Source organism: Lepisma saccharinum, chromosome 1 (genome assembly GCF_977018435.1).
Source record: "Lepisma saccharinum chromosome 1, izLepSacc3.1, whole genome shotgun sequence".
NCBI lineage: Eukaryota > Metazoa > Arthropoda > Insecta > Zygentoma > Lepismatidae > Lepisma > Lepisma saccharinum.
The window spans coordinates 48,675,350-48,692,427 of NC_139229.1; the positions used below are offsets into that span (position 1 = coordinate 48,675,350).

General features: G+C 32.9%; 1 protein-coding gene across 1 annotated transcript in view; it reads right to left on the bottom strand.

Annotated features, from left to right (window-relative positions):
* Nucleotides 1-435: 435 nt before the first annotated feature.
* SP2353 (EGF like, fibronectin type III and laminin G domains protein pikachurin) overlaps nucleotides 436-17,078 on the bottom strand; it is a 507,832-nt gene continuing 491,189 nt past the window's right edge. The window contains exons 11-13 of the mRNA XM_083131470.1: nucleotides 15,759-15,989; nucleotides 9,177-9,280; nucleotides 436-6,077 (exon numbers count right to left, since the gene is read on the bottom strand). Coding sequence (XP_082987596.1) covers nucleotides 5,929-6,077; nucleotides 9,177-9,280; nucleotides 15,759-15,989 — 484 coding nt within the window. The 3' untranslated portion in view covers nucleotides 436-5,928. The remainder of the gene's footprint in view (nucleotides 6,078-9,176; nucleotides 9,281-15,758; nucleotides 15,990-17,078) is intronic.

Consider the following 17,078-nt stretch of genomic DNA (forward strand, 5'->3'; position numbering starts at 1 on the left):
ATCCATATGTAAAATTCACTTAATACACATATTACTTTGAACAGTTACCCATGCATACATTAAAGACTATTATTTTCATGATGTGTTAATTCATCCATTGTTTTTACATCAAAGTCTACACTCTGTCTCAGTTATCTATGGAGCAGGCGAATGAAAACAAGTCTCTGCGCAAGTAGTGACGTGAGATGGCTCCACCATTGAACATTCGAGAGGGAACAGGATTGCATGGAAGGGAGGGAAGGGGACTGCAGTTACTAGCCTTCTCAGCAGCATGTACTGCTTCACTCTGCCCACTCAATTTCCCCCTCTTTTCTGCCACTATGTGTGCCCTTGCTCCAGAGATAGTTCAGACAGGGTTTATGCAATTGACAAATAGATATTATGCAGTTGAAAACAATGACATCGATAAATGAAAGTCATTTCATTAGTGTGTATAAAAGTTTATTACACTTAGGGCATTCCATATTACAGATTTATTTAAGGTACACATTGTAGTAGGAGAATATTTCTAAGAAATCCTCTCTTGTTAGAATGCTTGCTTTTTAATTGTGTCCTTTTTTGTTTAAAAGAGGTGTTACCCTTTCTCCCCCTTAGCATGTGATACGTAAAGTGATGTAGCTATGTGTGGTTTACAATTTTCAAGTAATATTTCACGTCCAACATCATTCAACTTACGAGTGAGAATGTTAAAAATAGGAAAAAAGTACACTGTGTGAAATAAATTGACATAGTATTTTCAAAGAAATCATACATCTTTGAGTTAAATCATGTGATTTCTTTTGTCAAATTATACCTTTAAGTACACTTCACATATTGCTACTAGGCAAGTATTTAAATCTTGTGATTACTATGTCTGATACCAGAATAAGTTTTCAATACATTATTATATCACAACTCTGTGCAGTACACTGGTATGTTTTATATAATGTGCATATAAGAAATACACTTTCCTTCTTGAAAATTGATACTTTTTCCAGTTATTATTACAATCGTAGTATTGTTGCTTCATGAATGAAGGATAGAATATTTATAAAAATATTATTTTACATTGTTTATTACAATTTAAAAATGAATTACATATGTTTTTCAGATTATATTTTGGTTTCAATGCAGTATGTATGTTCAATATTATATTTTTCCACTTTGAAACAATATGGACACCATATCAGTGAGTGTTATGCATTACACTAGGTCTAACGGTGTAAATGTTATTGATTGATAATAGAAATTGATGGCTAACTATGTATGATTCAGAGAAAGTGAAGGTGATATTAATACCATCTTTAAGATTCAAAATAGTAGTTTGTGAACAAAGTCAACATATTATATGTAAATATGACACATTACATAAAATTTAAAACACATAAAAACATGTTGTTATTGTTCTATTCGGTGTACAGTTTGAGCTCTAGAACACAATACATTTTGGAACAAAGCTACATTCACGAAGCAATCAATTTCATCTTCAATAATGAAAGCATATATGTTCAGCAAATCCATAGTTAATATATAAGTTTCAGTTTATCATTACTTAATTGAATGGATCAATTGGAAGCAAATGAATAGGCAAAAATTTTCTTGTAGACAATAAAAAACAAAAGAAGAATAACAATATTTAGTAAGACTCCATCACTCTGATTGCTATCTATCGGTTTGTTACTTTATTGGGAAAAATGTAAGCATTGAAAGTAATGATTTATGCCAATCCTTTCCATTTCTACATGCTGAAAATTCATCACACAACCTTAAGCATAAATTTTTTTTGGATAAATTCATTACTGAAAAGAATCGTTTTACACTCCCTGATTACAACACCCATATAACAACTGAAATACTGATTATTATATGTTTTATAAGTAGCAACTATATTTTAATAGAATGATGGAAAATATACTATATTTTTATAGAAATCAGATAATCTGTAGCTAGAAAGTGTTTATTTTAATGAATTTTAAAAACCAACAAATACATGAAATTAAAAACTAATTGGAAAGAAATCTACTGAAGAAAATTTTTAATAGAATAAATGTATTTCAAGGAAAAAATCACTTGATTATTTAAAGGTTTTTAAACTCTTTGATATTCTTGTTACTTATAATTAATTTCCAATTTAAAATATTTCAAGAAAACCTGAATTATAATAGCTGTTGTTATCCTTCATTCCAACCATAACAATAACCATTATTTACAATTTTGATAGAATGAAAAATTAATATACAAATGTAATGCATAACAAATATACTCGAAGAAGACGTGGATATAAACTTGGATAACAGACTACTTTGTGTTAATGTAATAATGAAAATTTAAATTCTTAAAACAATGTTTATATTGTTCTCATATTTTAATGTACATGTCAAAAAACTTCACATTATTTTTTTTTAACTTTATTAAATTATAAAATTTAATATTTTTTTATAAACTATGAATTATAAAGTTTTTTAAAAAATTAAAAGAAAGATAGAATATTTTATATTTAAAATCATTGAATCAAGTAATTCTACTGTAATTTGTTTTGTGTCATATGAATCATATTTTAGAAACTTCATTTTACTGAAATATACTACTGTTAGTGTGAAGTTTTTACATGAGAATTACAATAGCCTATTTTCGCCTTGCTCAAAATATTTGACACTGACATAATTGACAACTTATACAACTTCATTTTAACTTTCCTGCATCAAAATTATATCTAGATAATCGGTTCACTTCTCTGAATAATAACTGGAAAAGGTGGACACATTAAAATTATAGGTTACAAATTCAATTAACAATTTTTCTTTTAAGTTTTGTGTATCATTGAGGATCATTCTGAATCGTTTATTTCAGAAACTCCCTATTGACCACTTCTGGTGAAACGATACTTGTACAGTTTCATTTAGTCCTTGCCAAGACCTAGGTATGTGGTTTCATGCTCAATTTCTGCATCAAATTATGCATATTGACAAGGGGAAACTGTACAAATATCGTTTTCACCAGAAGTAATCAATAAGGGGTTTCTGAAAAAAATAAGATTCAATTTGTAGGTAAAATAATTGCAAGAGTGTATTCTGTTTCCAATTTTTTTTTAAAAAAGTTGGAAGTAGCCATTCACATTTATTTGCATTGAGTTAGAGAAATATTTCCAATTTTATGAAAATGTATATCTATATTCATATGTGTTTGTGTGTATGTACGTGTACGTCAAAATTTTATTGATTTGCATTATTATACACTCGTGCAGCATTTTATATATCTTAATTATGATTTTACAACTAACTATTCACCACTGGACTTAACATAGTTCATTATCTGTTGCATTTCGATGTTTGTGTAATTAACTTTAATACATAGAATTAAGTTCTTTGATAAGTTGTTTCAATTAATGAAAAGGATTCCTTCATATTACACTGCAAAGCAAAAATATATAAATAGCACAAACCTTGATACATAAAATATTATGTGATATGGTATCCAGAACAGGAAATAATGATGCAATTAAAAAATAAGTTCTAATTCCAAAATATTTCTAATTAGAGCACAGGGGTAAATACACGTTTCAATTTATTTAATAAATAAGTATTAGTGGGAACATAAAAAATTATATTTAACAAATAATTGATTCATTCAGTAATTTTATATATAAGTGTCCTCTTAATTCTACGAATAGAATCTTACGTGTTTCCTGACTTTCATTTGTAATTATTATTATCACAACATTTTCTCATACAGTTATGGTGTAGCTTTATGAATAAAGTTTCAAAATATGATCATGCTACAATGCATTAAAGTTTCCTGATACATTGTTCAGTTATTTTTAAATATGTAAATGGCACACAAGTATGGCATTTTTCTTATAGAGCTTCAATTTCAAAATTTAGATTCATTGGAATTAAAATCAAACACAATTTCTCACCCAAAATGTCAAAATGTCTGATGTTCTTAACTTAAAAGTGCAAATTTGTTCAAGAAGCATCAAAGAGTAATGTTTTTTCTCTTATCATTTTGTTTCTTCTGATACTTTATGTTTGTGTATAAATTTGCTACATTGGATGACTATTATTGAATATCAGTTTTCAATAGTAATCATTTTATGTGACTTAGAACTAACAATGAATCTGCAGTAATTTTGTAGCAACTTATTACAGTAACTGATATATTCAGACCTTAATGTATTATGAAATGAATGCACGTAATGCTTGTGTGGAGTAACACCACACACACACTTGAGAAGATAACAGTCTGTCTCAACTTTTACATTGCTGTAAGTCATTCAACACCCTATACAGTGCAGTACCCTCCTGTACAATACCATCATTGATTTATACATATATATATCTACACACCTTAATGTAGTTTCTGATAACTTTTATTTTACAATTAAATAATTTCAGAAATGTAGGTCCTGAGTTACGTGACAGTGTAGTTGCTTGCTGAGAAAATATGGGTGAAAGCAAGAAAAAATGGCAACACTCATTTCATTTCAGTTAAAAAAAAATCAATGCTCTCATACCAGTATATATTACCAGTAATGTTATTCAGATGTGCCATGAAGGATATATGTATAATATATATATATATGTGTGTGTGTAATCTATCTACCATGCTGGTCAATCATTTCTAAGAAACCTACCCAATCATTCAAATTCCATAAACATTAAATCACAGCTGAACATGATACAGAAGAAACATACAAAACTAAGAATCTACAGAATCACATTTCGAAAATGATATGTTTTTAAGCACTAAACTTTGTATTCACACTCATATCTTTTAATTTACACATTTTATCCATGTAGGTTGATACATCATGTACAGATTATTGGCTGTTTGATCGGACAAAATTGTTTCAAATGTTTCTTTCTTATGATTTGATATTCATTTCACAACCTTGTGACCAATAATGTTAACTGTCCCACTAACATTCCACTTCTCTGTTTTTTAGTAATACGAAAAACTGACTCTATGCACTAACAATATATATTAAAATGAGAGGTAAAAAAATTTAATATTTATGACATATGTTACTAATCTCCAATCACAGTTTCAACACAGGGTTTTTTTTTTTCAAATTTCAAAATCTTACACAAAACAAGTTGACATCATTGTTGTTTATAAAGTAATTTAGAGACATTCATGTACATTACTTCTTGACAAAAGTACCTATGCCTTTCTGTAGCTTTATTTGTAATGTTTCACCCTATCTACATGGAAAAGATTTAAAGAATCCATGACTCCATGAGAGTAAAGTTTATTAAATGTGACATGAGAATTTGGTCCTTCACATTTATCATCTTCATCTGATATATCTTGAAGAAGTCTTCAAAAATTCTTATTTTCACTGGCTAACATTGCAATGTTTACTCACTTTTGTAGCATGTACTGAAAATGTAAGTATCCTCTATTGTTATGTATGTGCTTCCCCATGATATTCTATTGATATAGTAGTTCTACTCATGGCCTCAAGATACAAGTGAAGTGTGCAAATGTGAGGCTGGAATGTCTTCTTCACCTATAAAGCTTGTTGCAAAACAGAAAATAAGATAACTGCTCTTCAGAGTTCCAGTCATGAAGTCTACTTTTTCCTGATGGCACTTCACTTCATTCTTCTCCAGGAATTACATGCCACTTCCAATATTTTTATATCAGAATTGAAATAAGAAAGCACAAACACGAACACACATAAAGACATGCACACACAAACACACATACAATCACTCTCTCACATACATACACACATCCACCATGTGTGAATACTCTTCCACAACTGCAGTCATTTTCCTTAAATAGATCAATCTGTGCCTTCCATTCTGTTATCGCCCCAGAGAGTTTGTCTTGTAAGCATTACGTGCTCCCCATATTGCCATTTGTAAAAAGTCGTGACCACAGTCTCTTATGTAATATTTTCATGTGTACAAGCCACTAGTTCTAACAGTAACACACTATGGTTTAACCACAATGGTCAATATTTCTTCCAGCTGTGGACATTGTGACTAGTTTTACATGATAGTCTGTGTCAAGTATTAGATCTGATATGCAACCCACAATTCCTGTTTTATATTTGTTCAGTGTTGCCTGTTCAACATTCTCCATTCCACCTGTAAAGAAGTGAAAAAATTAATTGGGGAGGAAATAAATTCAACTGTGTTTGATGAAAAAGGGCCAATATTACAAACCATGTTGAGCAATTAGGCAATTCAAGAAAAATAAAGTTCCTTTAAAAACATTTTCGTAACAAATATATTTTTTATAATAATTTTATAAAATATTTGCACTTTGGATATTACAGTGTAAAAAAAAGAGCAATATGGTCACATGGAATGTTAGAAAATTAAGTAAACCAGGTCCACTACAAAACTTAAAGGAGAAAATGGAGAAATACAGAATAATAGTAGCGGCATTGCAGATCAAGTGGTAAGGAAATGGAATGTTATCTACCGGGGACTATACATTAATGTATAGTGGAAGCAGTGGAAGTACAAGAGGTGGCACAGGATTCCTACTAAACAATAAATATAAAACTCTATAGTAAAGAACTTCACTCCAATAAATGAGAGACTATGTTCATTGAGAATGAAAGCCAGGTTCTTCAACATTACCTTAGTATGTGTATATGTCTCAACGGAAGATGCAGAAGAACATGAAAAAGATGGATTCTATCAGCAGTTGGAACAGGTAATCGATCGTATACCAAAACATGATAATAAAATAAACATGGGAGATTGTAATGCCAAGGTTGGATGTGAAGAAGCATTCCAAGACACTATAGGAAAGGAAAGTTTGCATGAATTTTCAAATGATAATAGTCTGAGACTGATAGATCTGGTTATGTGTAACTTAATGGTAATTAGAAGCACCTGGCATCAAAGGAAGAATATGAGGAAAATGACATGGTGTAACACAAAACCAAATTGGCTATGTGTTGATAGATAGAAGGCATGCCCCTGATATTCTACAAGCAGAGAGCTGCCGAGGAGCAGACAGTGATTCGGACCATTATTTAGTCTGCATTAAATACAGACAGCGAATAGCCATATATAGGGATGGAAGAAAAGGGAAGGTGACCTAAATATATGATATGAGAAGTTAAAAAGAGATGAAGCAATTGCCAACCAATTTCGTTTAATCGTAGGTAACCAACTTGAGCAAAGAAGTCAAAGGTGGAAAGTGAAAGTACTGAAGGGAAATGGAGTATAATTAAGGAGATACTACGTGAAACAGCATGGGAAGTGCTGGGAAAGAACAAAGATCTGAAGAGGTGAATGGTTTCATGAGAAGTGTATAACAGCAATAACTTAAAGAAATGAGGCACGAAAGAGAATGCTTAATAGGAAAATCAGGTATAACACAGAACAATATAGATTAAAAAGAAAGGAAGCAGACAGAGTGTGCAGGAGAAGGAAACGGTACTTTGAGGAACTTGAAGAATATAATTATAATAAGCAAGTAAGGAAAATGTACATGAGGGTGAAGGATATAAGGAGAGGTTTCCTTCCCAAGACAGCTTTCTGTAAAGACAAACTAGGAAACCTAATAGGGGGAAAAAATGAGATCTTGGAGAGATGGGCAGAATATTTCAGTAAACTACTTAATGTACAACAAGGGTCCCAAGATCTAGAATTGAGAGGTGGAGAGGAGTAGCCAGAAGAGGATTATGATGACGAAACCGGAGCATCTCCAACACAAGTGAGAACAGCTATAAGTCTCTTAAGAATAACAAAGCCCCAGGGATTGATAGTATCACTGCCAAAATGGTTAAGAATGGAGGAAACCAATTAATATAGTATATACACAAATTGTTATCTGATATATGGGAACATGAACAGATGCCCGATCAATGGAGTATGGCAATAATCTGTCCTATACATAAAAAGAACCATAAAACCTGCTGTGAGAACTATAGCCCTACTGAGCGTAATATACAAAGTGCTTGCAAAGATCCTAGATTTACACCACTCACTGAAGGAATAATAGGGATTATCAGTGTGGTTTTAGACCAAACAGATCCACTACAGATCAAATCTTCTGGGTTAGGCAGATAATGGAGATATGTTATGAATATAACATTAATATTCATCAGTTATTTACAGACTTTAAGCAGGCATATGACAGTATTATGTGAGGAAAATTGTATGAGGCTATGAAGTAACTATGGATCCTAAGAATGATGCTAAGGGGTACTAAATGCAAGGTGAAGATTGAAGAAGAGCTCAGTGAACCAAGGTTTGAGACAAGGAGATGTGCTTTCTACGATATTGTTCAATAGAGCTTTAGAAAAGATCATGAAAAGAGTGGATCAAGGGAGCAAGTTTTCTTCTATTCACAATAAATATTTTGATTGAACTCTGAATATAAATATGAACTCAAAATTGATTTTCAAATAAATGTATGATCAAAGAAGATATACCATATTTATTCCCTTTCCAAGAATAGTAATTACATTTTCCATTCTTTCATAAAAATGTTTATTCTCCATAATTTTTCTCTTTACAGTTTGTATGTTAGTTGTTGCATTGATTAGTTTCATCCACAGACTGTGTGTGACTTGTTTTACTGGTTGGCGGTTCAGCTACAATGGTCTTAAGCCCGAAGTTAGTACCGATTACCGACGTCTTTCCTCTGAGATGTATCTTGCAGTTGACTGGTTTGCCGAATGTGGCTAACATTCACTGTTCCATGCCTGGATGACAACTAATCTTCAACCAACTTGGCTGGCAAATGATCATCTTAAACCACCAGCTAATGTCTCAGATGTAACAGCTTCTTTACAGAACTAACTAATGCTCCAATACTTCATCCATTTGATGGTAGCAAAAACATTATAATTCAGTGTGACAGTAGTAAAGATGAACTAGGTGCTTCTTTAGTACAAGAATGACATTGTGTCATTGATATCTAGACCATTAACTGACTGTGAAAAATCCTGTACACAAATTGAGAAGTAACTGTCATCAGTTACTTTTGCACTACAAAAAATTCATAATTTTGTACATGGAAGAAATATATTAATACAAATTGATCATAAACCATTATTTTATTTTCAAGAAAAGATAAAAATGTTTACCTCAGTTGAATATTTATGAATTTACTTGAAATTGTATGCCTGATGGAATACTTTTGAGCAAGTAGTTTGTTAAATTTTTAATTATATCAATTCCATTGTATGGTGATAGGATTTGTATCATACACCAACTTACCAATGTAAAGGCCAGTGTTTGTATTAAGTTGACGTAACTTTCCTGGAGATCTACTGGTTACAATTGGTCCATTGTCCACAATTAAGGAACCCTCCTGTTCATTCCTACAATAAAACCACAGAAAACATTATTTTGTTTCACAAAAAAGATGTACTGTGAAAAATATATCCATTTGTGAGTAACTTGCACACGGTTATATTTTTAATTTCTTATTATCATGCCTGTCAAATGTGAGTAGATCATATCATATACTTGGAAACATGGTAAGATATAAAAAGAGAATTCACAAATTGTTCTTCTTTAGAGGTAACGAGAAAAAAATCACAAAAAGTGACCAATTAATACGTAATTTGCATTACACTTTGTGCAAATATGTATCAGGAAACTAAAATTTACAATACTCCTGAAAATACACTGATTTTTCTAAGATTATGTGCTGATTGCCTAAAATAGAGATCAAGAATTATGTATGCACATTAGGAATGGATCAATATGATTTTTTTGCCAATGAAGTACTGATATAAAATTTACTAGTACCAATAACTCACATTATCCCAATCTGATATAAAATTGCAAAACTTTCCTGAAGATCATGGATAGTGCTCTAACCTCTATAATTAATACATGTAACATGTGAGTACAATAAGCTTGGAAAAGAAACAGAATATTTAGACATTTAGATCATAAAACCAGGGCATGTGAATTATATATAAATATAAATTAAATATATATGTATAAACATTTATATTCATGTAAATAATAAAAAACGGCAAAGTTTTGAATTAAATTACATACATCAGGTTGGTAATTTTAACAATAAACCAACATACGATATTCCTATATCAGCTGGAGCACCAATCAATCTCTCCAATGCCTAATACAGAGCAATTCAAACCTCTGATTTAAAAAAATCATTGCTGAAAAATTAGAAATAATTCTGAGTATTGTTGCTTGTGGTATATGTAGGTTACCTTGGGAACGTGCTGCATGATAATCATATGTGACAGCTGTGCGGGAGTTAGCAAGAAGCAAAATTCAGTTCACTAAATGCACGGCCATGAAAATAGGCAGCTGGGTATAACGCGTTTGTTACAACCTGTTCTGGTTCCTGTGCTAGCTGATCGCTGGCTTCTCTCCGTGCTGGGGAAAGTCAAAGCCAGGCAGCCAATTAAAATACGCAATGTCGCAACAGCGTCTACGTAAGCGCCTCTCTTCTGGCTTCCATTCGCTCCTCGCTGCCCAGAAGACGATTTTTTTCCTCGTTTCTCATTGGCACCAAAACTGTCGAGCGATCCCTAGCGCGGGAAATGGGACAGGTTCTAACAAACGCGGTATAGAATTGCGCAGGTGCCACATATGGAAAAAGCAAAGCGAGAGTGGGGCAAATGTCGCTGGTTCCCGTTCACTGTGTGGCAATGTCAGCCAGGCTGCATTGCCTAGTTCGAGTGTTAGACAGACCTACCTCTCACTGAGTCACTTTCGAGTCCTATTTGATACAGAACTGTTGATCATGTGAATTGAAAGTTCATTACAGGCCCCAGAAATGGAGTCCCTGGAATTAAATCTTTCATTCTCTTAGACCTGCAAACATACTGGGTTGTCCTCCAATGTGGCAACTGAGCAAACTTCTGCCACCCACCTGATTTCATGGCCGTGCGTTGTCACATGCAAGAACAGGGAGTTTTTCTGTTAGAAGCATATTTTGTTGTAAACATTTTATGAATGTTGCTTCCAGATTTTATTTGGAGGTTATCTGATATTCCTGTACCAAGAGAAACAACAGTGTATGGACTAGAGAAATGGTTTCATGGTAAGGCCAGCGTAAACTAAAGCACTATTCTTGGAAATCACTTCGGAGGTTAATATCTTCTTCTTGTGTCTGAGGGCTACTAAATGTCTGAAGTTGTAGTGCAAGAGCAATGTCCTTTGGATTTTGGAAATCATGTTGAGTACTGCCAATGGTTTGAGAGATTCATGTGCAATGTCCTTTGGATTTTGGAAATCATGTTGAGTACTGCCAATGGTTTGAGAGATTCATGTGCAACAATATGATGTGATTATCCAGCTTAACTATACATTCTTCAGTGGTGTAGCCTGGTTTCAGTACACTTGCATCTGGGCTGTGGAAAATTTGCATGCAACCTCAAAAAGTTGGAGTGGTGTATTGTGGGGCAATTATTTTTTTAAACATCTGTTACTCCAGCTGTGTACGCAAACACCATCAATTCTTGGCAATGCTGGAAGAAGAAGCATGTTATTGATGGTTCATCCAGACGGTGCAATATGCCATGTGTCAAACTAGACAATGGAGATACTCTGTAAGTTCTTCCAAAAAGATTGTGGCCACATTGCACAACAGATTTGAGTCATGATTTTTATTTATGTGGCTATCAGACAAACACAATGTCACAACAATATATGTATGAATCGTCATGTGAATTTGTGTATTTAAGAAAATAGAGAACATTTCCGACAACTTTTGTGTGTATGTATTTATGTATGAAAAACAAGTTGTGTGTCACTAAAATCATGGAATAAATTTTTGAAATCAGAGCTCATGGAATTTTAAATCACACCTTACATATGCAACAGAGTGTCTACTAGTCTGCACCTACAAAACCTGGAAAAATCAGGGACCTCACTTTTTCTTGAAAAGTCAAGGAAATTTACTCTATATCTGAAAATATGAATGTTTCTATAGTAGGAGACCTCATACAATATACAGGGTGTTTCCGGGCTAATGATACAAACTTTCAGGGATGATGGAGAAGGGCACATGTATCAATTTGAGATAAGGAACCCTGGTCCGGAAACGACTTAGTCGAAAGTTATAAGCGAAAATCTGTGTATGAATATGTAATACTTTTATTACCTGCACAAGTTTCACAAGCTGCTACATTCACAACAGTTGTTCAAAGTGGAGTCCCCAAGCTTCGCTGCAGGCTTGGCATCGTCGCACAAAGTCCTGGCAAGACGCCTGTCGAGACTGAAGAAGATCTCCTGGCAAGAATTATCGCTGCCTGTGACATTGTTCGAACGACCCAGGGTTGTTCCAACGGGTACGCCAAAACTTTGTGCAACGATGTCATGCCTGCAACGAAGCTGGGGGATGCCACTTTGAACAACTGTTGTGAATGTAGCAGCTTGTGAAACTTGTGCAGGTAATAAAAGTATTACATCTTCATACACCGATTTTCGCTTATAACTTTCGACTAAGTCGTTTCCGGACCAGGGTTCCTTATCTCAAATTGATACATGTGCCCTTCTCCATCATCCCTGAAAGTTTGTATCATCAGCCTGGAAACACCCTGTAGAATGTTTCTAAGTAGCAACAGTGGATAAATTCTCTACATCCAATGATAAACATCCAAGGAGTGTCTTTCCTTGCACCTGGAGCTCATGGTTTCTGTTCTCCATATTAAACAAAGATCCAAGTCCACATCATAAGTTTATACTCTGCAAAATCTTTCTCGTACTGGGTTCTGATTTCTTTGAAGCCTTTCATCTTAATTCAAAGTGGTTTGTTCATTTTAATGTTTATTTTTGTATCATTGAGAAATAAAGTTTTCTACAAATAGAGAAGATATGTTTAAATTTGTTGTGTGGGCAAACTACATATCAGTTTGATGTGCTTATTATTACTTATTAAAAGTGGAGACTTACATTAAAAACTCTTTTTTACTCTTCTGAACTTGATTATGTTTTGGATTCTAAATGTTAAAGTTAGCTAATAGCTAAAATACACATGTTCATGTGCACTAATTGGCCTAATAATTTGCTTTAAAAAACCTGGAGAATTTTCTGTTTATGAAATTTAGATACCCTGATGTACATAAGAAATATTTATGGTGAAATTTCTATACATGAATCTTTCCATTTTTAATTTAAAGACTCGGTTTACTTGAGTGTGTTTATTGATAACATCTAGATATTAAGACTTAACAATAAAGTGTATTTATACTTAAAGCTTTCTACAAATAACTCTTGATCCCTATATTCCACACCACTTAACCAATCAATGTCTTTCTTTGAATTTGGAACATTTTTAATGCAGTAATTGATTGATAATGTAAGCAATGAAAGCTTGTAAGGATTAGATGATCTGCCTGTTCAGATACACAAAATCAAATTTTAGATGTTTTCCTACAAGTAACATCTGTTTGTTGAAGGTACACTAGAATAGAAGTGCAACGTTAACATTTTCAAACACTAATAATCAGTGCCTAAAAGTAATAGGGCATAAACACGTACATGTCAATGAAAAAAAAGGGCTATCATTCTTGCTACAAATTTAACAAAAACATGCAGCAATTCACTTATATATCTATACCTATTTGCCATTCTCAAATTATAAAATATAGATCTATACATATTGTGGAGAACCGATGGCAAACCACCATCATGAGAAAATTGGGGAACTATGAGTGAGTAGCGTAATCCGGTCAAGGAAATCTCTTATAATGGCTGAGGGTTCGACGAACTGACTCCACGTCACCCCATTACCAGTTGAAGAACTCCACACCTCTACATAGGATTGTGAGAGGGAGACTGTCAGTTGGGAGATAGGCTAAGGCCCTTCCAGGCCTGTCGAGCCACGGATTATTATATTGTGGATAAAATATGTAAATTTACATGATACATGTATTTCAATATATTGAATCAGGTTTTAGTTTTGCCTATTATTTGATAATTAACTTGACACAAACAGATCACTGAAAATGAATGGGGGAAAAATAGTGGTTCCTCTGACATATAATTATGTCTTGTTGAACTATGCATGTTCCTTTACAATGGTACATATAATGGTATCCTGCTGCAATATTATTTTATCTTTACTTTTGTATATGCTGATTCTTAAGAGATAAATATATTATAAGTGTTTATCTGTATGCATGTATAAGTATGAATTTATTATATATATGTGGAGATCTGGAGCAAACAATGTAATGAAGCTCCCTTATATACAATTACAGTAATAACTTTTAGGTCACATTACATTCAATAGTATATTCCTTTACATTTATGCCACACTTTAAACATCTCATTTTTTTAAACATCCTATTTTCCCATTTTGTGGACCTTTACAAAGCAAATTTCCTAGTAGGGAAATTTCCCTTTGCATATGGCAACCAAGGGCTTTAGTCTGCCAAGTATCACTAATTCCAGGTCTGAGTATGTTTGTAGGTAGGTATTTGTACAGTTTGTGCTTTTTTGTATTTTATGCAATATTGTTGCACAGCGTTGTTTATGCAATGAATTGCACATGCAAAATAAAAAATAAAAACTTCTGGACAAGATGATAGAGAGGAGGGTGATGTATAGCTTTTAATTCTTCATCTCCTGTAAAATTTGTAGTAAAGAGATTGTAAATTTTTGTACATTTTAAAGAATAAATAAAGTACTTGAATTAATTGGCGTTTTATATTGTAATCACATAAATTAGATGGCACCATTATTTTTTTTAAGGTTGAATGTGCCTATGTTTCCACATGTATGATTTATCATCTTATGTTGGGAAAGAGTTGATATAGCATGCACTAAAACTAAAATCCTAGTTTACAGTCTCAAGTATCTCTATCTCTATGCTTATTCTATCTGATTCATCATCATCACCAAGGAACGGATTTATATGTAGTAAAAATGTGCTAAATAAGTAAATACATATTTAGTTATTTTAACCAAAATATGGAGTCAAATATGGACTTAAAACTGTAAAAACGTACCTTAATAATATAAAACACTACACAAGCTCGGCATTGTAACTATTACCGTGACTGTCTTCAAGAGAAATCAGAAGCAAATCCCGTATGCGTGCCACAAAATTGTTGCTTCTGGCATTGCTGTCGGGTGCTCAACTACTGTAGTAGTGAGTGTGGGGTTAGGAATGAGCTGCTCGACCTGGGACTCTCTTCCAAAGTTGCCATATTAACATTTATAATAACCAGGAGCCAATGCTTGAGCCCTCATTCTCTATTGTTGACAACAATTGTATATAACCAGAAATTTCAAGTGTTTTACAATAGCAAAAGTAAACAGTTGGGAGGTGAAAAATTGAAATATATATATATATATATATATATATATATATATATATATAGTTTGGATGACAGTGAACTTGTAATTAATGCAATTGCAGGGCAACAGCTGGCCTGGCCTTGCCTGATATTTCGCTATCACTGTTTTACCTGCGTGGAATTGTCTCTGCCAGTGCTACCGCAACGGGATCTGTAGCCGGCTCAGAAACTCAGTGGTTATAGCAATGGCACGGTATGCCAGAGACCCAGGTTCGAGTCCTGGTCGAGCCTGCATTTTTCGCTTAAAATTTCTATGTAGTACATCTCCTGAGTGTGCCGAATCTTCAATGAATATATCAAGTCTACATGCCATGATCCGCAAAGGTAATACATAATATATATATATCTAATTTTAGCTGCATACATAAATATGTATTTACGTATAAATCCCTTCCCTGATCATCCCTATCAACTTTAGGAGGTAGAAGAGTAACGTGTACTAACTGAAACACAAATGCACATGTTTGACATCTCGTAATAAGTGAAATGCATGTACAGAATTACGTACCTTATAGCTTTAACCCTATGCCACAATCCATCATTGATTTTTGTGAGGTTATAATTTATTACTACTTCTCCACTTCCCAGATTATACCGGAAATGTAAGTGGCCATTTTGAACTCCCAGAGCTACAAAGTCTCCTGAGGGTGTCATTTGGTGTCTTCCACTCCACAGCAGTAAACCATGTTCTGAGCTTGTTCGAAATCTCATATTTATGTTGATTTTGTTGTTGATAATCCTGTATAATAGAAAATAGTAATTAAATGAAAGTTGCATATGAATACTTATATCTATGATCCAGGTTTTCATGTAAGTAGGCTACATATTTTATTCAAGCATATTTAGTTGCATAAAAACTTGAAATATCAATGGACTGCACATATAGAAAATATATGCTAAGTTATTATTTCACAAATGTTTACATATGCAACCAATACTACATATTTGTGGTGTTTTTGCATATAAATACAAAGTACATTGTTATTTTATTATCAAAAATGGTAAATCTTAGGAATTTTATGTTATTTGAAGTCCAAAGTTATAAGGTAGATAAATATGAAGCCTTAATCATGAACCACTCAGGTTATAGTTAGAGTTTAACATGCAAGTAAACAAATTTAGCAAATTTCATGCAAATTATAATACAAAAAAAATAATTTCCATAGGAACTCATTGCTGACCCATTATGAAATTTTGCACACAAATAGTCAATTGATGTCTTTAAAACACATATATTTTTTTTTTCAAAAAAATAAAAAGGAGTGTTTTTGAAACTTAATTTTTTTTTTTTTTGAGTTTTATAGAAATCACAAAATTCTAATACCACAGTCAAGCTGTATTTCAAATTAAAGCTCATTAAAATAGAAGAGAACAACACCAATTTGAGCTCTCTAGGTTAAATAATTTTTGATTTATAGCTATTTAAATATTTCAAAATGCTGTCAAAATATTGCAATTGTTGCATTTTTGAAAGTCAATAGCTCAAAAACTAAGAGCACAAATAATCTGAAATTATGTATTCTTTCTCCTCTTGATGGGAACAATAAATAACCAAAAAAATATTAAGAATCTGAATCCTAAAGGTTCAAAAATATTTTTTTATTGGTTGATTGATGTTGAATGATCCCTGTATGTTCAGTCCCAGTGTTTGGAAGTAACTAATTAACTGTAAGGTCCTCCTCTGTGGCCATGCGAACTGTACTGTGCTTTGGGCTCTGACTGTGGGACAGCATGGGTTTGAGTCCACCTGAGTTCAGTCTCTGGGTTTTCAGCCTGTGTATAGGATCGGTGGGAACCCAGCATCCTGAGGAAATTGGGGAGCTATGAG